This window comes from Penicillium roqueforti, assembly GCF_015533775.1.
Source record: "Penicillium roqueforti strain LCP96 04111 chromosome Unknown scaffold_22, whole genome shotgun sequence".
In the NCBI taxonomy this organism is placed as follows: domain Eukaryota; kingdom Fungi; phylum Ascomycota; class Eurotiomycetes; order Eurotiales; family Aspergillaceae; genus Penicillium; species Penicillium roqueforti.
In genome coordinates this window covers 131,356-154,966 of record NW_024067586.1, presented here as the reverse complement: position 1 = coordinate 154,966, position 23,611 = coordinate 131,356, and the positions used below count along the sequence as shown (strand labels likewise).

The following is a 23,611-nucleotide window of genomic DNA, read 5'->3' as shown; positions in this document are numbered from 1 at the left end:
CCCCAGTCTTGGTTGTCGTTTTGAGTGTGCTGCAGGTAGTTTTTGCCTCGTGCGTCAGAGACCCTGGATCTAGAGGCCGTCCATGGGTGGAGGCATTGGAGGCCTATGCAGAGGATTATTTTACGTATTGCACATGCCTATGTATATGTATAGTGTATATACATACTTCGCTTTGATCTCATGTGGCCGAATATATCAAGATTCAAAATCCAAATGAAAGTTCGCCTTGGAGTATGCTGAGCATGAGCATGCTCACCCCTGTGGGGAACATATGCATGTACCTTTCTTGTTTTTTTACTTTTTTACCTTTTCTGTTTTACTTTTGATGCTAACTTGATTAGTTAAAAATCAGATCCAAATAAGATCGTGGATAATAGGCAACGGTTTGGGTTGGATGCATATGAGATACCTGGTACGGCGTAGTGTTGTTCTTTCAAGCAATGCAACCCTAAGAAAACGACTTTCTTGCTAAGTACCATACAAACAATCTATTTTTTTTTTCTTTTTACCGGCAAAAAGGCAACACAAAGAGCAATTCCAATGGAGAACATATCCGGCCATGCACGATGCTCTTCGCCTCGGAACTCGAAAGACCCTTCATTGGTGCCCAGTCGACCGGAACTCATAGCTGGACACAGACCTAGATATCTCTATTTTTATATTTATATATTCCCATAATTACGTTGGACAAATAATTTCCTATAGCTTTGCTGGAAAGGTGATTTGTGGAACAATTACCGCTTTCTGACAATACATGCCTGCTAATTAGCGTGGCCCGCAGCAGAACGGAGTCGAAATTCAAAAGTACTAGTACCGTGGAATACTTTCCTATTTTTTCCTCATTTCTTTTCTTTTCAAGATTAATAGATTAAACGTAAGATGCATATTGGTCGGAACAGGATGCCTGGATGTAACTTGAAGCCAAATGCTTATTATAGCAAGTAACTTAGTCCTACTTCTAAAAAAAAAAACAAAAAACAAAATTACGGGTAATCCTGGTGGCGATCGCCTAAAGTGCCCGTGTAACAGGCTGTTCCTCCCTCGCGGTGGGGCAATACCCGGTGTGTGGAGGGATTTTATATACAGGCATTACTAAGAGCTTGTAAAGATAGGCGGAGAAACGGGGGGGGGAACATGGGAAAACATGGGAACACGAAAGCGAAGGTCGATTGCCTGATTGCGCGTTTAATGCCGGGCAACCAGCTGCCTCGGTGGCGTGAAGGTAAATCTCGTGGTCATGGGTAGACAGGAATGTGAATGAAAGTGAAAGTGAAAGCGAAATCAGCTGGACCGTGCTCATATTGGTATAGGCTTATTAGCATAGGAATCTAATATCTATGCAATTCAGTAATATCCCTGATATCCCTAAGTATACTCCGAGTACTCCGTATACTAACGTATCAACATATATCCAACCCTAACCGGGATCATAATGGGTACTCCGTACATCCCGGGACTCCTTCCTTTCACAGATAGAGACAACCGCTGGCTTCGCGCCAGTTGTCGCTTTGGCGTCTAAAAAGTGTTCCAGCCTTAGCGAAATGGGGGCACGGCCGGAGATGATGGAATTAATGTATCTGCATACGGCCGAATATGGATATCCTTTTGGTCTGATCGTCCAAAATCGCAATCTGGTACTTTTGGCAAATGGCTAAGACCACCTCTCTCTCGGTTATACAAGTGGCAATTCAGACGTTTTTCTTTTCCTTTTCTTTCTTTGTCTTTCTTTTCGTTGTTCTTATCTGCAGCAGTTCCATCTAGGGTTCTCTGCATATGCATATCCCGTACCTTGTCCCCGTTATTTCTCCATTTACTCTCCCGGCCGAGCCGAAATGGACGTACAGAATAACCACCGTCTCCCGGCCGTGCCCAGATCACGTCTTGAGTGAAACAAACGCGTATCTCGGCTGCACGGACTCCCAGTAATGTATTGAACCCGCTCCAACTCCACCGACAGCCGGGAATGGCCGAATTTCTATTTCATTTTCAACGTTATGATTTGTGAAAGACAGGGAGAGGGGGGTGTTGTGGGTTTGACGCATAGACCCGAAGTCAGTCCGGGATATCAAATAAATGTCCAGGTGGGGGGGGGGCCAAACGGGATCCTCGACTGTCACGGGGAAAAGGGGCGATGACATGCAGTCGATCAGACCAAATTTCCCTTTCGGCCACTTCCATTTCAAGCCGGATGATGTTCTGTTTTCCCTTTCAGTTCTAGTTCCTCTCTTTTTCTATCGTACCTTAGCATATTACTCAGAAATTTAGATCGGCTGTGGGGGGGGGGAGGATTCGTAACTTTTTCAGTGGATCGGACAAAGATACCTGGACACAAACCCATTGTGATTCTGCTACTCCATATTTACCCCTCAGTAAGAAAAAAGGAGAGGACCGGATTCATACTCCGAATAACAACCGGAAAGATACAACGAATATACACATATCCGGCAGTGGCATAGCTGTAGAAGCTGATCCGCTCCAGCTCGTGTAGTTCCCCCCCCCGTGCAAATAGGATGATCTTAGCCGGGGTATAACTGGTCTGATCCAAAAGTGGAAACATCCGTGCCATTCTAGCCGCTCCCTGGTGGGTTAGTTGCAGTAATAGGGGCTTGGTGGCTGGTAGTCTCGGGATTATCACCGAGGTTGGTGCTCCACTGGCTTTTTTATGTATTTCAGATACAGGTACAAGAGTATTTTAATAATATTAACGGGTTTCTAGAGCCTAATGCTACATCCGGATATAGGTGCGCAAAATAAATCTGATAAATATTGTCCTATGGCACTGGGCTTGAATGGCTTTTCAAATCGTAACGCTCGGACGGGGATTGGCTGCGGCTCTTTCGTATTAATCGCTATGAACCCCGTCATTGACGTGCAGATACGAGCAATTAGATGAACAGACGCATCGTTCGCGAACAGGACAATTTAGAAGAGCACCGAGCGCAGGCTTATCTCCGTGCTGTCAGTGCGCATTTCTCCAGGCTCTTTTCTTTGTATGAGGTCCGGAGTAAGTACGGAGTACCGTCGCGTCTACTATATATATTTATTTCGAGTATCAGCCTCACCATGCCCTGCCCATATATATCTTTTCATTTGTAACGTACATATACACGTATATATCTATATACATAGCTATCAACCATGATATGCTCAAAGAACTCAAACTAATCCTCGTGTCTCAACGCCAAAATATACATCACTATACATCAACATGCAAAAGGACAAAGATCGCAATGCGCTCAACGCACCCTGACGTCAAATAAAACGATTTCCTGCCGTTCATGCCGTTCATGCAGCTGGGGTAGACCGGGGACCATACGGAAAAGCGGCAGAGATGCACCTACTACTCATCGGACGTCGCAAGGACCGTCGTTATAGCGGAACTGCACCTCGTGCATCCCCCCGGCCACTAATGCGCTGCATTTACTAGGATTGTTGTAGCCGAAGGTAAGAATAAATGAAAATTAAAAATACCTTTCTAGAACGAACGTGCGGGATCTCGTTTACGCTATGCAGCCTCGGCGTTGGCCGTTGAAATAGGCTGTGCAAACTACATAGCCTATAGATATTGGTTAGCGTGTTTCTTTTTTTACTTGGCTTTTATATGTACAACATACTTCTTTGTCTTCTTCATGCTCATATTGATTTGGTGCGTCAAGCTATACTAGCTAAGCATTTGGAACCCCCAAAGCCATATTCCATATTCCATACAGCAAAAGTAAAAAGCAAAACCACTTCAGCCCTACGGCCTGGCCCGCGTGGACCCTTCACAGATACCACACGTTCATTCCGGCTTCCATAGCCAACCTGCAGGGTCGAAACAAGACTCGAAATCGACGCCACCGAACAGCCCAATCGCCCCATATAGGTCATAATCCCCTTCCAAGCCCTCAACATCCCCGGAATCGGCATCGACCTCCTCATGCAGATCCCAACTCTCAGATCGGCGTCCATTCCGCGTGAAGAAGATATGCACTTTGCAGCTCTTACTATGCTTATCCCCACTGCAGATATTCTCCGGTAGCTCAAACTCCATCCCCAACCCAACCGTCTCACCCACCTTGAACGGCATCGTAAAGTCCCGACCCCCAAAGGAATCATTCACAAACCGACACCCATCATCCGAAAACACCCCCAGTCCACCTCTCTCCCAGCCAGGCGATCTCCACGACGGATAAGGCTGCGCAGCAAACCCAATCGAAAATCCACTACAATCCTGCGGCGTCGGCCCCGCCCTCAGCGCCAGCAACTTAACCTCAAAGTAGATGGTCTTCTTCTGCTCGCGCACAAACGGCGAGTCCGTAGCAGGGAAATACATGGGCAGCTGGGTAAGAACGACACAATCCCCGTTCCCGTCGACACTGTGTCCTCGCCAGCGGCCGCGCGCAACAGCCGAGACATGGCCACGCAGCTCGGCTGGCTGCACGGGCCGAAGATCGTGGACCTGCACGTCGTGGTAGACGGCCGACGAGGGCTGAGCTGGGAGCCAGAGGGGCACAGAGTTGCAGAAATCGTGGGCGCGCTGGGCGTCGTCTTCGGAGGCGTTCCCTGTGCCTGAGATTAGGTAGCCGGTGATTGGGGGTGGTGGAAATGTGGCTGTGTCTGGGACTGCTTCCTGCCAGTTGTGATATGGAGGTGGGTTTGCTGAGGCTGAAGGGCCTGTCTGTGGCTTAGTGCCGGAGATCCCCCAGGATTGTTGTGATGCATCATAGCTTGGCGGGAGGTCGTTGTGGGGTTGGTTGGACATTGTGTAGCTTCTTAGTTTTGTATTCTCTGTAGTTGTAGCACCGAGTAACCGATAGCAGTTTAAGGCTGATTAGGCAGAGTATCTTTAGTTGTTCTCGGGGAGATGTAGAGGTGAGATTTCGATGTTGATGCGAAGTGGGGGGCGAGTGTGACTCTCCAACTTCTTTGGGCCTCGGACGCTTTGAGTTTCACAATTCGATGAGTTTGGAATTCCACTGGGCCGAGTGCAGATTTGGGTGGTTCTCTTCAGGTTTATAGATTTACATATAGGATTGTATAGAAATCGTATACATCACAATCTATAAATCTACAGATCAGATGACCAAAAAAAAATACTAAGAATAGCTCGGTGGAAGGTTTCACATGCAGCCAATGCTAGCGGATTTGGAATCCTTTGCTTCTTGACTGATCATCGCTGCTTTTTTTCTTTTCTTTCTTTTTCTCCTTCGCTTTCGTTTTTTTGTTTTATTTTGTTCTTTGGCCTTGGCCTTTGTCTCTCGTTTTTGTTTATCTGCTTGACTTGCGATTCACGACTCACGCCTTACATCTCTCACATTTCACGTTTCACGTTTCACGATCCACGATCCACGATCCCTCGATTTCTGGACTGTTTTCCAGTTCAATGTCTCTCGCTTCTTTTCAGATCAAAGTCAACTGAACCAATTTACCAACTGCAATGGAGACCTTCCCCACCGATCCACCCCGCAGGGCCCGTCGATCATCCATCTCTAACCACATCCACCGCGTCTTTGGCAAATCTATGGATGTAAGTTAACAACAGCAATATGGAGGAGCCTAGGAATCTCATTTGACCCCTCGAAGAAACGACACAATCAGAATAGTGGATTTGTTCCCCCAGTTCCCTTTCTCGCCCGCGAAGCTCTCGCACATGAGGCCACCGATAGTAATTCCCATGCGAGGCACTCCTTGTACGATGAGACAGGGCCGAGCTCGGTCTCTTACTCCTCCAACTCTCGTTTACCCTCCACTGGTACACCTGGCTCAAGTCTATCAGTCGCAAACGGGGCACCTGTGGAAAATGATACCCCAACCCAACAAATGACGCCCTTGCCAATCTATCCCGACGGAGATGGAGACAATATCTCCAAACCAACCTTGGAAAGACCCAAGAAGAAAGAAAAAGAAAAGCGTGTCACAAAGCGCCTAGAAGCCGAGAGAAAAGAACTCGAGAAGCGGTTGCTAGCACTCGAGGAATCCCAATCCCAGGGCGATATCGGAATCCATGACAGAAACTCTCGCCGTTTGACCAAGAAACAACCAGTGAGCAGCTCAAGCAGAAGCTCCAGTGCGAATGCAGAGCGTCCGAAATCGTCAAGTAGCCTGTCCTCGATATTCCGGCGATCACGCCGGAATTCACGTTCGAGTGATCAAGATCCGTCTGCCGAGTTTAACCAGCTTAGGACAGATACGAACCCACCATCTCTTCCGTTGACTCTACCGGAAAGGTTTGGAACGGCTATCACCCGAGAGCTACAGTCCAAGCATGGCACCGCACTGAACCTATCCGCTTCGAACAAAATGTCCAACCCAACCCAGCACAACCGGTTGCACGCCACGGCGAAGTCTGATGACCTTCGTGAGAACTGGAAGATGGCTGAAGCCTGGAAGACAGCCGAAGCCTGGAGGACGAAGGATGGACATGAATCCAATCGATCAGTGTCGGAGCAGATTCCCACTGTTACTCGGTCCGTGGTTGGAAACTGTGCTAGAAACGGCGAGACACTAGTGTCCTCCGGCGATCTGGATAAGGAGCTGTTTTCTGCAGCGCTGAAGCATGACAGGAAGAGTATGCCCGGGGCAGAATATCCCGGTGATCGTGTGACTCGTCAAGACCGTTCTGTCAGGGCTACTAGCATGCCAATGTCGCAATGCTTGAGCCAGCCTAACTTATATTCACCCGGTCATTCGGATTCGCCTACTCAAGTTACCACGGCTCGTCAGTTACAGGAAATGACACCCCCAGAAACTCCAGACAATCCGTCAACTCTATCTGGTGCCAAGTCTTACCAACCACTCAGCCTAGCACAAACAAACTCCACGGGAAACCTTGCCAGGATGAACCGAGTGGATCCCTTCCCGCGAGCATACAAGTCGTCTCCCCTCGCGTTGAATCCTGCAAATACAGATGAATCGGCCCAGAGTTATTTCAAGATTCCAAGATCCCTGACATTACACAAACCTAACCATGAGAACCCATCCCAACCATTACACTCTCCTGGGCAATCTCATCCCGAGGATCGAGGAAGAAGTCGATTGCCTACCGCTTTGTCGAATACCCCCAAACGAACCTCAAGCCGTTTCAAAGAAAACTTCCACGAAACTTCGCAGTCGGTCGAAATGCCACCGATTCCAGTCAAGAGTGAAAGACGGAGTCTCGAGATTCGGGGAATGCCAACTGCGTCAACCGATACGGTCAAAGACATCCCGGCGTCTCCCTGCCAGGTACCCGTCAGAACTCCAGTACATGCAGGAAGTGTTTCGCCCGGTGAGAGAAACAGCCGAACATCCAAGGATCTGTCGGATAGTAACACCGTTCCTGCGAAATCTCCCCGTCGGTATTCTCACGCTTCCACCGGACCCCCAGAGGATAATATTCTTGCTGGAGAACCTAGAGGGCTCATGCCAGGACATAGCCGCTGTCCTTCACATAACTCCTCCCATGACGGTCATTCAAATTATGACACTGCCGACGAAGATGCACCTGAACCCTCTGAATTCAAACGCGATTCAGCGAATCGCGTGGATACTAGTCCTGCAATTTCCGCTGTCGAAGCGCCAGTCGTGCATGAGGCTCCCGTTAGTCCACTCATTCAACCCAACACATCGCCAGGTATCCAACCTGGCAACCAACCTGTCTTGCAGCCCATCCAGCAGCCCGCGTCTCACCCTGATACTTATCGCGGCATACAGTACGGCCCTCAATATGGCACTCATCCCGGCATGCAGCCCAGCAGCCCCCCGGGTACCCAAAGCGGCAGCCCCCAAGCCCGACCAGCTCCCATGAGCATCCTCAAGAGAAGATCCCAAAAAGCGAAAACAGCCCACAGCCCACAAACCCTCACCAAGATCTTCGTAATCTGCTGCCGCTGCAAGTACTGGCACGACCTACCCTCCGAAGTCTACGCGCGTCTCGCCTGCCCCGAGCGTCTGGTCTCAGATTCCAAAGTGGACCGAACGCGCTCCAAAACACAGCCCGACACCGGTACCCGCAAGTTGACAGGCTCACGATCTCTGCCATTCGGTCAATTACCAGCTGCACATGCTGCCCAAGGCATGCCCGATCTACGGCCTGCGCCTCTTCTACCCCGCAAGGTGACCTGCTGCTGGTGTGGACATAATATGAGCCGGTCTTGTTGTGAGGGTTGGACTACTGTCGTTGAGATGTGTGAGCGGCACCATTAAGTGTGATGGGCTTTACGGGATTGATGATACTAACGCCAACTCATTTGACATCTACCTATGATATGAACGAGTACCATGATGTTATGCTACTTTCTCTCCTCTCAGTTCCATGTTTTGTGTTTGGGATTTCTTCCTCTGCATTTACACCTATGCCCTTGATGGTTACGATCTTTAGGCTATCTTGCAGAGAGTTTCCCATAGATTAATTGAATCAAATGTGTGTGAATTAAAATATGACTACCGTAAAGCTGATTGTCTTTGAGTGTAATGGATTTACTGCCTAGATGACTATTGAATACCTAAGAGTACTCGGTTATGGCTATCTACATGTATTCCGTGGGACTTGTCAAATGGCAATGAGAGCCACGACTTCAGGAACTTCCACGAGAAAGCTCGGTTTGTTATTTGATGCAGACCTACATAGACCTCATAACAAACATGGTAATGTTATGATCCCTGTGGTAGGTTAAGCAGCATGTGCTACGGCACCCTCTGCCTACGCTGTCTCATGGGGCTACGGAGAGATGGTGGTCAGAGAGATGGGGAGGGGAAGAAGAGAAGAGGAGGAAAGGTGGGAGAAGTTCTTTTATACCCCCACTCCCTTCCTAGAACAGGCACTTGCCCTCAAATGCGCCTTCCCTAATAGTCTCATATCACATGATACCTCAAGTCTCTGAGCATCAGCACCGAAGAACGAAAACGAAGAGGCTAATATGAAGACAACCGATGTCCAAACAAAGAGTTTGACTAGAAGGTCCATTTCGAGGTATCTGGATCTTTGTTCACCTCATATTCCCACCACCGGTCACCAGGGGGAGTCTTAGATAGATTATAGCGAGGGAATATTTTGGCTGTCACCCGACCCTTGCGCTGGAAGAATTCTGGGTCTTCAAATCCCACGAAATGACTGAATACAACATGTTAACAACCTGGTCCGCATCATATCCTCGCATTGTGTAATGGAAGACTTACATCGTTCCCCTCTCCTCGTTCCATATCAAATTTCCAGGCCATCATGGACTGGTAGGATTCCAATTTCAGAGGCTTCACTAATCATTATGTATTAGTATCATTCCTCAATAAACAGCTTTGAATCAGGAGTTCAACGAGGCATGCGCAAGCATGCGCAAGCATAGGGGCCAAGTCGAGGGATCCAAAAACAGGAATAACCAAATTTTTTCCTAGACGGAAACTTTTATAGGGCTGACTTACGTGTATTCCTTCATGAAGACCTCGCGGATTTTTGCACGTGTTTCCGGCGGCTGCTCCCAATATATGCCAGCCCCATTCGCATCGCCAAGGGCGATTCCCTCAATGTCCACAAAGATAATCCATGTGATAAAGCCACCTGGGATGGTACCAGAGGCATCCTGAGTCCCTTGCTGCCATGCTAGGAGCTTAGGGGTGTTGGGCGAATTTCTTTCCTTGGGAGATTGGTATGCCATTAGCTCGGGTAGAGTAAATTGAGTGGCTTCCTGAGCAAGATGGCTTGGGATGCTTTTAGCTCGGTTGGAGTATATTGTTCGGCTACCTGAGCTTTGGTAGAGGGAATCTGCTTCACGATACGGAGGATGGCTGTGGGCCCATTGGGAGATTCACTGGTATCACGACAGACGAACTTGGCGGAGGCCAGAGAGGAGAGGCGGCAGGTAGCGTCTTTCCATTGCTCGACATGCCCGTTGATCTTTTGGGAGACTTCCCAGTTGGAAGGTGTAGGCTCGTTCAGACTCAAGATCTTGCAGTTCTGGAAAGGATCGGGAAACCATATGTTTTCATGGGCCATGGTGGTACCTGCAAAATGATCATGTGGTGACTGACTTGTATGTATATGTGGATTTGACGTAGTTCTGATCCTTTCGTTTTATATATAAGTAACGTTGTTCTTGTTCTCTGGATTTTGGAAGAAGGACCCAATTGGTCACTCTTTGTTGGGTAGGACAATTGTACTGCACCCCTGTAGTTATTTGCTACGAGTTGAGTAAGCAGGACTTGTCTCATCGCTCGGTGATTTGATTACCTGGTTCCGTCGGTGTCGAGGTAGCTTCTTTATACTCCAAAAGATACTCCAAAAGATACCCTAGAGTTTTTGCTCCTCGGCCCATGAGTTTTATTCTTTAGATGGTATCTCAGTAGCTTTGTGGGGTGCTTATTGATTGACTGCTACACATTAAGAAACACTGACCGTAATTTCCTGGTCAAGTTTGTATAGGCGGTTCGCCTTCTCAAGGACACCGTCTTTAACATTGTCTTATGATGCAGGGACGCGGACGTGTCTTCAGGGGCTAGTCTTCGAATGCTTTAATATTATCCATCCATGACGTAGAGACAGCTTATTGCTTTAGTCTATGGAAACATATAACTCAAACCTACAAGCCTTCGGCTGACTATCTACACCCCCCATGTATTCCGTGAGACTTGTCAAGTGGCTATGAGAGCTACGACTTCAGGAGCATGCGCGAGAAAGCCCGGTTTGATATTTGATGCAGACCTATTCTTGTCTATAGTAGAATGGCAGTCCCGCTAGCAATTAAACCGGGACAACTATTGCGATGCATAGTCTTCGAACCCGTTCTCTCCAAGCAACACGCTAACCCTTGATCTCCACTCAGTTGGCTTGTCCGTAGCTGAATTTTCAAGAAAGATTCCACTGCTTAGTCGAAACTTGGTTCGAATCCATTCCCTTTGGAAAATAGCTAGCAAGCTCCCAATCAATAACATCGATAGTGCCAGTTTCTGGGATATCCTCCACTATGATGTTGCCAGGACCGAGGTCGGCATGGTAGAACACAAATTTTGAGCAGGCCATACCCATTTATATACAAATTGCCGGAGATTATCAGGAGAGTATTCCTCTTCCGCGCCGGATTTGACGAGAAAAGGCTCAAGGGCGTTCTTCCCGTCCACACCACGAAATTCCTCACATTCCTGACTCGCGAGAAACTTGCACACATCCACTACGGCGTTTGCGTAGTGATGTCTCCATTTTTCGTCTAGGGAAGGCCAAGCATCTCCAAGAGTTCGACCTTGAACTCTGCTTAAAAACAGACAATACCGGTCTTTGTATTCTGTTTGGTATAGGAGCTTAGGGACCTCGAAACCAGGCTTCTTCTCACAGACGAGCCTATCGACGAACGCTATTGCCGCCTCTGGTGTTATACCCGGTTCAGATAGTTTGACCTTGCAAAACGCGCTGTTTCCTACAGACCAGACGGCAGAGCCATCCCCAGCATCATACACCAATGAGATCCGATAGGTGCGTTGGTGACAGTGTAACTGAGATCGTCTTCTTGGTCGTACCAGGTAGATGTATCGGAATATCCCTTTGATCGATAGAGTTTGAAGGGACCGATAAGCCATGTGTTCGTGTCCACTTGTGTGATTGAGTCCCTGACAGGATCATCCAGGATCTTGACTACACAAACCATCGTTGACTTTGATATTGTTCAAAGTTGGATTTTCAATGATACAGGCTCATAAAATCGTGGGAGCTAAGGTGTGATATGAAAGAAGGTGAAAGACGGTGTGGAAAGTTGTGGCTATTATATACATCTTGGCTACAGCTGAAATGGTCTAATCATAGCTTACTTGTCAGTAGCCTAAAGGGTTCCAAAAGACCGTCAATTGGTCAAAAAACTTTAGCAAGGGTTCTGCACATAATGACTTCTCATTGGTCTCCAGGAAGTGTTCTTGTACTATAGTCTAATAGTAGAGTTCCTGCACTTTGAAATTTCCACAAGAGTGGAAATTTCTGTAGCTGACCAAAAAAGAATTTAAGGTCTATTGAGGTTTAGTAGTGAAGAACGATCCATTTCATTTGGAATTGGAACAATAGCGACTGTGCCCATAGTACGGAGTATTTTCCATGCAGATATCCTCTAAGAGGCAGAAAATGGGCGGTATAGACATGCTGAGTCATCGCCATTTATTTTCCCTTTTCTCCTCTTTTTTTCGTCAACTTCCCCTAGACATTCTCTCGACAATCTTTCGACATTCAAACCATTACTCTGAATTTAATGTTATTCTGATTTATGGTGCCTATCAATACAAAACTCTACACTAACCCAACCACAGATATATATCAAACCCCAGACACGTGCTGTCATCCGCAACTCCTCAATCCAGCTGTCCCAGTCCATATGGACATGCTCAAGGGCTCTCCTTCTGGAGAACAGTTACCACAGCGCTACGTCTTGTAGCCGTGACCGACTGGAGCTGGATTGCGAGCTGGGTACCTTCGGGTGTTCATGCTCACTTCTGAAATACGAAAGTTGCCAGAGCAAGCAAAGGGCCTTCATAGTTCATGTTATACTTGCTCGAGTCTTTCCCTTTGGGGATTTTACTTTGTCTACGAGAGCATGACTCCTTGCGCATCTACATTCATCAGTTTATATCTATATTGAATCAATATATTGCTTTCCCACATCTATCTACTGTAGTCCTGGATGCTCCAGACTACAGCTTGCTCTTCGCATCACCAACAATATTCACAACAACCTTGCCCCAAGTCTCCCTTCCACCCAATGCCTGCAAAGCTCTGGGCACACTCTCCAATCCAACAAAGCTCTCATCCTTGAACGCCGTTCCCTTGAACTTCCCCTGCTTAACAAGGTCAAAGATTCCCCGCCAAACTTCACCAACAGTCTCCGTCTCAAACTTGGCATACTGCCCCCAATGCAAGCCAACAATACTCACATTCTTCAACAGCACCCGATTAAGCGCGACCTTTTCAATCTTGCCCGCCGCAAACCCAATGACCAACAACCGCGCATTCCACGCCACACACTTCAAACTCGCCTCAATCATCCCAACAGGATCATAAACAATATCCACTCCAGCAGCCCCATTTCCCTTCCTCTTCTCCTTGCAAATCCCCTTCACAACCTCCGGCCACGCCTTATTAGTGTAATCAACCACATAATCCGCCCCAAAAACCTTAGCAATCTCCCTCTTCCTCTCCGTCCCCGCAGTAGCAATCACAGTCGCCCCCATAGCCTTGGCAATCTGCACAGCAGCAAGTCCAACCCCGCCCGCAGCAGCATGAACAAGGACCCAGTCCCCGGCCTTCACGCCAGCGCGCTGAACAAGACCGCCATACGAGGTTGGCGCCGTGACGAACAGCCCCGCTGCATCTTCGAAGCTCCACCCCTCCGGCACGGGGAGGAGTGTTTGCTCTGCGGCCAGGACGTGTGTTGCGTAGGCTCCTTGTGTGGCGCCGAAGACGCGGTCGCCGATTCTAAAGCGGTTGTTTGGGGAGGTGGGAACGGCGAGGACTGTTCCAGCGAATTCGGCGCCGCCGATCCAGGGGAGCGGCGGCTGGTTTTGGTATTTGCCTTGGATCTGGAGGATGTCGAAGAAGTTTGTGCCGGCCGAGTGGATTTCGATTAGGTATTTGTCGGGTGTTGGGGTCGGGGTTGGGACTGTCGTTACTTTTAGGTCTAGGGGGCCCTGTAGTATGTTGTTAGTTTGGGTTGGAGTTGAGGTTGAGGTTGGTTATAGGTACTTTGACATATTCGCTGACTTGGACGGCACGCATTTTGGCAGTAGTGAGAATGTAGATTGGGATTTAGTTGGCAGTTTCTAAACTTCTTGAGCAAAGAGATGAAAGGGGAGGTCACAAATAAAAAGAGCTATGGCTGGGATATGGGGGGGCTTCCCCGCAAGATGCCGAGGTTCCTCCCGGGTAACTCACAGGTCTTGGCATCTATAGAACATCTGCTTTATTTGTAGATTTGATAGATATGTATAGTATAGAATATACACAGTAAGATGCATCAAGCTCAATTAATCAATAGGTATCAAGATATACAGTTTCCTTTTCAACTCCCCAAAACCAAACATATCGGGTATGACAAAACAAACAACCACCACCATAGTTCACACAAAAAAAAGTATCAAAACATCATATATATTTAACAGAAAGAAGGGTGCCAGTGCAAGCTAACACCTAGTATCCAATGCCTGGAGGCTTCTGCACATAATGGTCATGGCCCATATAAGGCATGACCGGAGCACACATCAAGGAATGAGGCCCACCGGACTGAATAGGCGGCGGTGACATAGGATGCCACTGGCCATGAGACTGCATCTGTGGGAGCATCTGCTTCCTATCTCCGTGCTCGGCCCGGGCAGCCAGATGGCCAGCCATATCATATTGCAACGACATAGTGCGCTTCCAGTTCTTGGAATCATAGACATGGGGGTACTCTGCCTCGCCGTGGTAATACTGAGGATGGTAGAGCTGGACATGAGGGAGGTATCCATTGATGGAAGGAGCCATGGGAGCAGCCGGAGACTGAGAGACGGCCGGGGGAGGGATGGTTTCAAAGGGCAGAGAGTACCACTGAGGTGGGTTGAGGCCGTAGTCAACTGGGACAGCACGGGGCGACCAGCCAATGCTGCTGGGAGTCGTGGCCGTGCCTGGGCTTGGAAGGCCCGATTCGGGTGAGAGTGGGTAGGCTGGGTAGGATGGGGCCACGGCGGGGGTTGTGCTCAGCATAAGGCCCTCCCCGACTGGGGAGGTGTGGGTTTGGTCGAAGGGTGTTGTTGTTGGACTATGCTCGGCATAGGAGACGGCTGTCGTGCGGTCTTGGATGTGCTCGCCGGAGGGGCTTGGGGTGAGTTGTTGGATCATAGGAGAGCTCCATTTCCGGTCCCGGTCTGGGACGGGGTGTTGGAGGGTGGGATGTTGTGCGTAGATGGGTTGTATCATGGGCCATTCATGGCGGGCTTGTGTTTCTCTCGTTGATAATGATGGCAGTGGTCTTTGGATGGTGGATGCCTTGCGCTTGGCATCCTTGTCTGAGTCTAAGTCTTCTGCCGAAGCCAGACTCTTCTTTCGAGTCTGGCGGGATGGCTTGGTCACTCGCCATTTCTTCAGTCTGCTTCGTAGTTGGGTTTCACTAGAGATGTTAGTTAACTAGTTCATGATAGAGTCCGGTATCGGACATGGTGCACTCACCTGGGATTGAAGTCGTCGGTGCGGATCTGTTTGATGACCTGCTTCAAGGGCCATTCATCTTCCATATACAACTTGGAGATCAACGCCTTCTTCTTCTCCCATACCTCGGACGAGATAGAGGTCTTCATTATTGACGCACAGTCCAATTGGGAAGTGGAAAAGGGGGGAATAGTACGAAGATCGAGATGATCAACAGAAAAGAGACAGGAAACGGGCGAGACAAGTATTATATGTAGAAATGGGGGAATAGCTTAGGGGGAAATAAAATAAAACATTAAAATATAAGGTCATCTCCCAACTTCACCCGCTTCCCTCTCACCACCTCTCACCTCCACATCTCCATTGTCTTGGTTCTGTCATTATGGAACCCTAAAACACACAATCTCTTGGGGGAAATCCATTGGGTCTTAGCGTCCGTGGCGTCCAGCACGCGGCGATCATCAACGAGATTCGCAGCGCAAACATCATTGGTTACGGGTCTCGACGATCAGGGCGATGTCATTACTTCGAGTGGATCATATCATCCAAGCGGAACAGCTCATCTGTTATGTCTGACTATCCCCAGTTGAGTGCTTGGCGCGTTTGAACAAAGCGGATATCGGAATTCGATGAATCACCTCAGTCTCTACGGTGTACTCCGTACAGAGCTGACTATGGTGTGGTTTTTTCTTTATTCCAACATTCGATCTATCGAGAAGATACACAGATACATATGCTATCCTAGTTCCCTTGGCCCGATCATGCCCGACGATAATCGAGGGGGGAAATCCCAACGCAACGGTTATGCAAAGACAACACGGCCTATAGTTCCCCAGGAGTGATTTACTGTGCATTGGGGCCCTAGCCGGCCCCAGTTTTATCCTAATACGGTCATATACTCCAACCCAGATAAGCCCTCCTCTCACCCGCGGATGGCGTCTTGGACCTCATGGTCGCCGATCACCGCCACCTCGGGATCCTCCATGGATAGACTGACGATTACATTTCTACACCAGATGTCTTATCCAGAGGCAGCACCGTTGAGAACTTCGAATCCCTTGTCAATTAGAACCTATGTGCTGCAAATTCAATTCGAGGAGGGCGGGATCATCACATCATTCAGATCCAACACTATTCGAACGTATCTCCTCCCCCAGATCCCAAGGCAGCAGCGCTTTCTTTTTTTACGGCCGGAGGTGAATCCGCTAAGGCACATGGTGTCAGAACTAGTGTAAAGCCCCTCTTGCCTCACACCAATGATTTGACGCCCGTGGAGTACCAGTTCGTGGAAGCGCCTATCGATCTGGCAAATTGATCGGCGACGATCTTCCCGGGTCCTCAATACATAGTGGAATATTGGGCTCCATGTTGGTGCCATCCTGAGTTTCTCCCCCCTTAGACGGGATCTCCCATGGCTCTATTACATCTAGTCGTGAGATTGAGAGAATATGAGAGACATTTTGACGTGACGAGGATCAGAAAATGCACGGGCCCGAGCTGCATGAAAAGTCCCACGAGTCTGTGCCAATCATCACTTGCGTTTCTTCGACCTGCATATGTCACGTCCATCTCTCTCGAACTGCAGATGTCCGGCTTCGGCTGTTGGTTCAGGATCCTTAACCCATGGGAGCTTCTTATCCCTCGGGAATGAGAATCCATGGAGAAATGCCGACTAGAAGTCTCCTGGATACGAGAAATCATTTCTTTGTTTTATGATATATTCCATACTACCTTCCCAAACTGGGCAATAAGACCAGATCCAACACAGGGATACATCGGCATTTGCTCATCCGCAAGCTAAAAATGGCGATCACTTCTTTGACGTGTCTACAGCCGCCTCCTCCCTATGTTGTACAAAGAAAATACTGCTTGAAATACCTCGCTGGGTTATGGGCCCTGTAAAAGCCCGGCATATTTTCATCTGATTCTCTTTGTTTTATTTTTTTCCATTCCTCTTCCCCGTCCAATCACGAAATGCCATATATCTCGATCCACGGCATTTCAAAGTACCAATCACCTAATCCGGATGACAGGGATATATCAGGTTTAGGATGTACTAAATCACAGATCCCCGGATCACCATGGATCTGCTGCACCTCCAACGAGGCACTCTCCAAAGCTTAATAGAGTACGGAGCTCGAAAGCCCTACAGTTGCCAATTCCATTCCGAGTTCGGGAGACTTTTGGAGAGAAGATCAGTGGAGCCCGACTCCAACAAGTCCAAGGACTCCAACACGTGAAATCACGTCAAATCAACGTCCACAACCGGGGAATACTCGGCAACATTGTCAACCTTGTGTCACTGTTTCACTTCCGTCGAGATGTGCAAAAAGTAATCGTATCCGAGATGTATCCCTTAACTGCCGAATGAGGCTCCACTTCCTGCTTTCCATGGCTGCCTTCAACCACGCGGTCGCCCTTGTTCAATATTATCCTTGTTCGGAGAAAACCTGCCGAGATAGGTGTGACTTGGCTTTGAGGGGGATCGACCGGGCCATGCACCCTCGTTGGAGGAAGATATCAGACGGGAGAATAGGGGAAACCCTATTTCTGTTCCATAGATGACCTTGTTCTCTTCAACTTGATAGATCTGTGGATGCATATATGGAGTATATTATCATTGTACTACAATCTATATTCACATCTACATCTTCGATCTACACTCTAACATCTCCGAGGTACAACATAGGAGAACCATATGCACTATTGTTGCATCCCGTTTCTCTACTCCACCACAATCTATAATACAATAGACAATTCCCCGGCTCTCACACTATTGATATTAATATAAACACCGAGCTAAACCCTAATCGCCTCCGAAATATCCAAGGTTTATATGGTCAGAACAAAATGATCTGCCTATGCAGACCCAGGAAGGATTTCTGCTCCACTTGTCTAATCTCCGGGAAATAGACTATTGATTTGAAAGTAATTTGTGACGATTATTTCTGCCAACTGATTCTATTGAGTCTTTTGTTAATATAGTAGGATTAACACAGAGAATGGGAGAAAAAAAAATAGTAGAGCAAAAGAAAAGGAGAGTTAAAAGTTATGAATAAAGCCAGCTGATCAGGAGAAAAAAAGACAATGATAAAACATTATAACATCGCCAACGCCTGGATTATACACACAGAGACTATTACAACAAGCTGATAGCCGGAGAGACAAACAGGTTAACGTGAGGGAAATATTGAAACGTGAAACATGCGGAGTGGAGCCAAAAAGGAGGCAAATGAGCATTGATCTCGCAATAACTCTAACGACGCCTCTTGAGATGGTGCTCCTTGCCCTTCTTGGACTTTTTCTTGCTTTTATCCGCCGGCAGAACCAGGGGTTCATCCTTCATGTTCCACTCCATGAAGCGCAAGAGATAGTCGTCGATGTGGCCAGGCTGCAATTCTGCAGCCAGCTGGTCATCAGACACGTGCTCCGGAACCGGCACGCCAGCCCCATCTTCCACGGCTAAAGGCGTTCCAGCCTGAGCCGGTGTCCCGTGCGAGGCGCTGTGCTCCTCAAAGTCACCATCGTCGGCGTGCTCCTGTTCTTTCTGGGCATTCTTGGCTGCGTCTAAATCCTCCTTGTCCTCGGCTGCTTCGAACACGCGGGTTCCCCCGACGACACGGTTGCCAAGGACTCGGTCCATGGCGGCACTTGCTTCATCTTGGCCGTCGCGCGCGTCGGGTTCGACCGCGTCTTGCTTGGTGAAGTAGTCTGTGGTGAACTCGCCTTCTTGGATGATGACGTCGTCAAGCATGCGCTTCTGGTTGGCTTTACGGAGGATGTTGGATTCAATAGTATACTCGGATACGAAGCGGTAGATGTGGACATCGCGTGTTTGACCGATGCGGTGGCAGCGATCCTGGCATTGCTTGTCCATGGCTGGGTTCCAGTCTAGATCGTAGAAGATGACCGTGTCGGCGCCCGTGAGATTGATACCGAGACCACCAGATCGACTCGACAGGATGAAAGCGAGGATGCGAGGATCACTATTAAATCGTTCCGTAAGCATCTGTCGGGACTCGACTTTCGTAGTTCCGTCGAGTCGGAGATACCGATGGCCATGGATATTGAGGAATTGTTCCAGGATATCAAGCATCTTGGTCATCTGAGTAAAAATCAAGGCTCGATGGCCGCCCGCTTTGAGGTCACGTAGGAGCTTGTCAAGGCGCTGCAATTTGCCGCAGTCATATTGAAGCAATCTTTTATCGGGGAACGCAATAGAGAGGCGCATCCGTGCTTCATGGAAAGGATCGTATGGGGGGTTTGGGCGATTATTCGTCAAAAGCCTGGTCTCGACTGGAGTCAAGGCAGCCTCATTCATGCCCGCGGCCACAGCAGCGGGGGTGACGCAGGCAAATCTCTGGACATAGCCATGCATCTCACGAGCGCGTTCTTCAACAGTGAGAATCATCGACGCGAGAACAGAGGACCGGCTTGACAGCCAGTCGGCCATTGAGCGCTTCCGCAGTGGTGCATTAGATAGCGCGTGTTCCTTGGTTCCAGCCCGGAGGAATTCAATGAGGCTACTGCCGTATACGGGCCGACGACCATGCCGCTTGGATTCGAAGTAGAGACACCTCTCTAATTCAGCCATTCGCCTCTTCCGACAGGCATTCTCCAAGGACTCTAAGATGGTCTGCATGTTGGACCCATCAAAACCCATCTCCCAGTTGGTTCGGTTGTACTGGCGTTCTCGGAGAGTCTTGAACGGGCCAATAGCCATCAGCCTGATACTGTCGTCGGCTAGCCGTCGTGAGATATCTTCTCGTGATACGGGTGCGAGATTGAGGAAATCCAAGTCAATCTTGGTGAGTGGGTGTTCAAAAAGCAGTCGTCGTCGAACGAGGGATTCCTTGATCTTAAAGTCCATAGGCACAGACCGTGGCATCGCAAAGGAGGTGGAGACGGGTCGGGTTTCAAATAGATCGGGGTGGTTGCATACTTTACGGAGTTGCATCAAACAGTGGATGATGGAGAGGAAGTTTCCAGACGCGAGCGTCTCTTTGGTCTGGGCCATCGACATGAAGCCGTCGTAAAGGAATCGCTGACGCTTTGATAGCCTACAGTAGACCACATGTTCGTACTTGCCAGGCATTTGCTTCTCGACATCGGCCTTCAGTCGACGAAGAAGGTACGGGCGCAGAACGGTGTGAAGTTTAGTGATCACGCCCTTGGCCTCATCGTCCATAGTCTCCCTGCCATGCTCCAGAATTTGTTCAACCGGGCGGCGGAACCATTCAGAGAAATCCTTTAAATCGGCAAACCCGTCCACGCCACCATTGGTACCATCTGAAGGCATCAAGAAGAACAGAAGAGACCAAAGTTCCGTGAGATTGTTCTGGAGTGGCGTACCCGTTAGAAGAAGTCTAGCACGGGATTTGAACGTAAGAAGCGCTTGCCACCGCTGTGAGCGGAAGTTCTTGATGTTGTGTGCTTCGTCAAGAATCATGTAGTGCCAGTCCTTTCGCTTGAGAGACATTTGATCCTGCAGAACGAGTTGATACGACGTAATCAGCACGTTCCAGGAGTTGTCATCCGTCCAACCTCGGCGTTTCTGTTTGCGTTCTTCTTGGTTGCCGTAGTAAGTCATGATCTTGAACCCCGGGCACCATTTCTTGAACTCCATTTCCCAGTTGAGCATGACACTGGTGGGAACGACTACCAAATGCGGCCCCCAGATACCATGGTCTGTGGCAAGGTGGGCAAGAAGGGCAATAGTTTGTATCGTTTTGCCTAGACCCATCTCGTCTGCTAGGATACCATTGATGTGGTTGTTGTAGAGACCCGCAAGCCAATCCAATCCGTAGTGCTGATATTCACGTAGTGTACCACGCAGGATCTGAGGGATGGGTGTCTGCAAGCCTAGAGCAGGCGAATGACTTATTTGCAATGCCTTTTCGATTGTCGGCTCGAGCGATGACACCGATTCGGGCTCTGATGGCTTTGTTGCGAAGGTTCCCGGCGATGGCTCACTGGACATATCCCTGCTTGCTCGGCCGTCATGGACATGATCTACTTCCATATGTTGGGGGTGATCAATGTCATCTGCGATTTCAGCAGAAGGTGCCTCTTTGGTCTCTGGTTTGACAGACTCCAACTCATGTACGACACCAGCAGTGGCTGCATCGTCAGCTTCGGCTTCAGTGAGCCCCTCTGCCATCGGAGTATCAACGGAAGGTGTTTCTCCTCCAATAGCAGGAGAGGCTTCGGAAGCATTGGCGATATGTAAGGGCGTGCCTTCTATCGACGTGCCCTCGCTGGTAGTTGGTCCAATTGGAACCAAGGATACTTCATCTTCTTCGAAGTCAATGTCATCTTCACCCTCCGATGCCGATTTGATATCGATATCTTGTTCGTGGTCCACAGCTGAAGCTTCATCGCCCTCTTTTGGTATAGGGGTTTCATTCTTCGAGAAGAAACCCAGCAAGCCAGATCGGCTCTCATCATCCTCATCCGACTCCTCCTCACTTATGTCTTCTTCCTCTTCATCGCTATCACCCATATCATCATCCATATCTGTGGAGGCATCACTATCATCCATCAACACTGAATCAACATCGTCTAACTGATTATCTTCCGGGGTGAGGTGTGAATCGAGGCCGTCTAAAAGAGATTCAGGATCCAAGGAGTCGTTAGGATTGGTCATTGCTGTACTGCCTGAGGCTACAGACATCCGGTCGGTATAGTCGTCAGCCGGTAAGTTAGCGTACTTCAGCCGGAGCTCTTCCGCAGTCAATTTGGCATCATCATCCACATTAGCCTCGTCGTCGGTTCCGGATTCAGAATCTGACATGTTACTCTCGTCTTCTTCGTCGGGGCCAGATGAGAAGCCTGATACACCATCCTCATCGTCACTCGTCACAAGAGCATCGCTAGGCAATTCACCCAAAATCTCCGATCGACGCTTCTCGAAGAGCATAGTAGACTTTTTGATAGCGCGATCAAGAGCCTGCTGGTCTTCCATTTTCCGCTCTTCTTCCCAGCGTGCTAGGCGGACCCGATCAATATCGGCACGGGTCAAGTCGAACATCTTCTGAAGATCCTTTGATAGCTGCTTGCGCTTTCCACGCATCTCCTCCTGTTGCTCGCGTAGAATATCTTCGGGGTCCTTGTGACGTTTCCGATAAGCGTCAGCACACCACTGCGCAAACAGTTTGGCTGTTTGCCGGTGGCGTTTGTGTTCTTTGTCGAGGAGCTTCTGGAAATATAGTGCGTGGGAAACCAAGTGATCCTGGTGCGAGTACTGTGGGGGAGGTTCCTCTTGCTGTTCTGTGATGTATGCCGAGCAGACTTGCGAGCTCAACGGTCCACCGGGCTCAGCAGCAGTCATAACTTCATGTCTCTTGCGTGCCTCTACCGCAGCCTCGTCCTCTGACAATATATTTGAGGTATCGTTTTGGTATACCCATTCTCTGAAAGAAGTGTGTTTCTTCTGCGGTATGTGGCCAGGGTGTCGAATAGGAAGAACGGGCTTGCTCAATTTAATGCGCAATTTTGGAATTTTCACTGGTCCTTGTTCCGGTTCCTTGTCATTCATATTGACTTCACCTGAATCCACATTGACCTCCTTGGATACATTCGAAAGAGATGGGCGATCGCGAAGCGAGCGAGAGCTGGTGCCGTTCGCGTTGGCGCCAGACGGGCGAGGAATGGTAACGGAGATGCGAGATTTGGTGTGTGAATGACTTGGTTTTGGCGCTGGAGTTTGTGAGATACGCGACGGCTTGTTGGCCGTCGCGCGCGACGCCGTCCTAGGCGATCCATTTGCAGTGGCCTTTCCACCCGATTTTCCATTGACGTCGGCTCGTGACTGTGTTACCGATAGCGGCGAGGATGCAGCCGGCTTGCTTCCATCGCGAGCGGACCTGCCAACATTCTTGTTCTGAATCCCCCGCGTGTGTCTCTTCTCCGACCCAGGTTGGAATTCGACCGGGACAGCGTTCGTTCGCGAAGACCTACGTTTGCCTTCAGAGAGGAAAGATGTGGGGCCCTCAAAGCCAGCCTTTTTCCAAGGAGGCGATGGTGGTCTGGGAGTGGAACGTTGCGATGAGGAGGAATCCGTGAGTCTTCGTTTCTTCGATGGGGGTTCTTCGGGTTGATGAACAGCTTCGACGTCTTTCGGGTCGGAAGGAATCGATTCGCGGGGGGCGGAATCTGACAGGTTTTCATTTACAGACCCATTGAGGGGTGTGGAATCGGACACAGGCGTTACGCGTTCATCTTGGGGTGATGGGCCGTTGGAGGTGCCGTTTTGCATGACTTGTACCCGCAGACGACAGGGGCCGTTGGCGGCAGGTGACCCCAGCTATCCCAACAATGACGCAGTCGACGTAAAAGATTTTGGCATCAGCAAATAGGGACTATCGAGTAGAGATACTACACGAAGTTTAACATGCTTATCGGCGCTGTGGCGTGGATGGGGACGGAAAAACAACGGAGATGATGAGAATACGTGGAGAGTGGTTTTTTTCCTTCGGGCGAGCAATTACATGGTCGCGCCGGCGCGTG

The 23,611-nt window shown here is 49.1% G+C and overlaps 6 protein-coding genes across 6 annotated transcripts; 1 reads left to right on the top strand and 5 right to left on the bottom strand.

Moving 5' to 3' along the window:
- Nucleotides 1-3,781: 3,781 nt before the first annotated feature.
- On the bottom strand, nucleotides 3,782-4,744 carry LCP9604111_7291 (SSH4 family protein; the record flags this gene model as incomplete). The annotated part of the gene is made up of 1 exon (XM_039075307.1): nucleotides 3,782-4,744. The coding sequence occupies one exon, from the start codon at nucleotides 4,742-4,744 to the stop codon at nucleotides 3,782-3,784; it is 963 nt and encodes a 320-aa protein (XP_038926682.1).
- Nucleotides 4,745-5,419: 675 nt separating this feature from the next.
- LCP9604111_7290 (uncharacterized protein) lies at nucleotides 5,420-8,166 on the top strand (the record flags this gene model as incomplete). The annotated part of the gene is made up of 2 exons (XM_039075306.1): nucleotides 5,420-5,509; nucleotides 5,566-8,166. 2 exons carry the CDS (start codon nucleotides 5,420-5,422, stop codon nucleotides 8,164-8,166), a joined length of 2,691 nt encoding a protein of 896 aa, XP_038926681.1.
- Nucleotides 8,167-9,163: 997 nt separating this feature from the next.
- LCP9604111_7289 (uncharacterized protein) lies at nucleotides 9,164-9,949 on the bottom strand (the record flags this gene model as incomplete). Its single annotated transcript, XM_039075304.1, has 3 exons — nucleotides 9,164-9,215; nucleotides 9,379-9,641; nucleotides 9,698-9,949. 3 exons carry the CDS (start codon nucleotides 9,947-9,949, stop codon nucleotides 9,164-9,166), a joined length of 567 nt encoding a protein of 188 aa, XP_038926680.1.
- Nucleotides 9,950-12,618: 2,669 nt separating this feature from the next.
- Nucleotides 12,619-13,699, bottom strand: LCP9604111_7288 (NADPH:quinone oxidoreductase family protein; the record flags this gene model as incomplete). The annotated part of the gene is made up of 2 exons (XM_039075303.1): nucleotides 12,619-13,611; nucleotides 13,667-13,699. 2 exons carry the CDS (start codon nucleotides 13,697-13,699, stop codon nucleotides 12,619-12,621), a joined length of 1,026 nt encoding a protein of 341 aa, XP_038926679.1.
- A 411-nt stretch (nucleotides 13,700-14,110) lies between these two features.
- Nucleotides 14,111-15,252, bottom strand: LCP9604111_7287 (Clr5 domain-containing protein; the record flags this gene model as incomplete). The annotated part of the gene is made up of 2 exons (XM_039075302.1): nucleotides 14,111-15,065; nucleotides 15,125-15,252. The coding sequence occupies 2 exons, from the start codon at nucleotides 15,250-15,252 to the stop codon at nucleotides 14,111-14,113; spliced, it is 1,083 nt and encodes a 360-aa protein (XP_038926678.1).
- A 3,107-nt stretch (nucleotides 15,253-18,359) lies between these two features.
- On the bottom strand, nucleotides 18,360-23,360 carry swr1 (putative SNF2 family helicase/ATPase (Swr1); the record flags this gene model as incomplete). Its single annotated transcript, XM_039075301.1, has 1 exon — nucleotides 18,360-23,360. The coding sequence occupies one exon, from the start codon at nucleotides 23,358-23,360 to the stop codon at nucleotides 18,360-18,362; it is 5,001 nt and encodes a 1,666-aa protein (XP_038926677.1).
- Nucleotides 23,361-23,611: the final 251 nt, after the last annotated feature.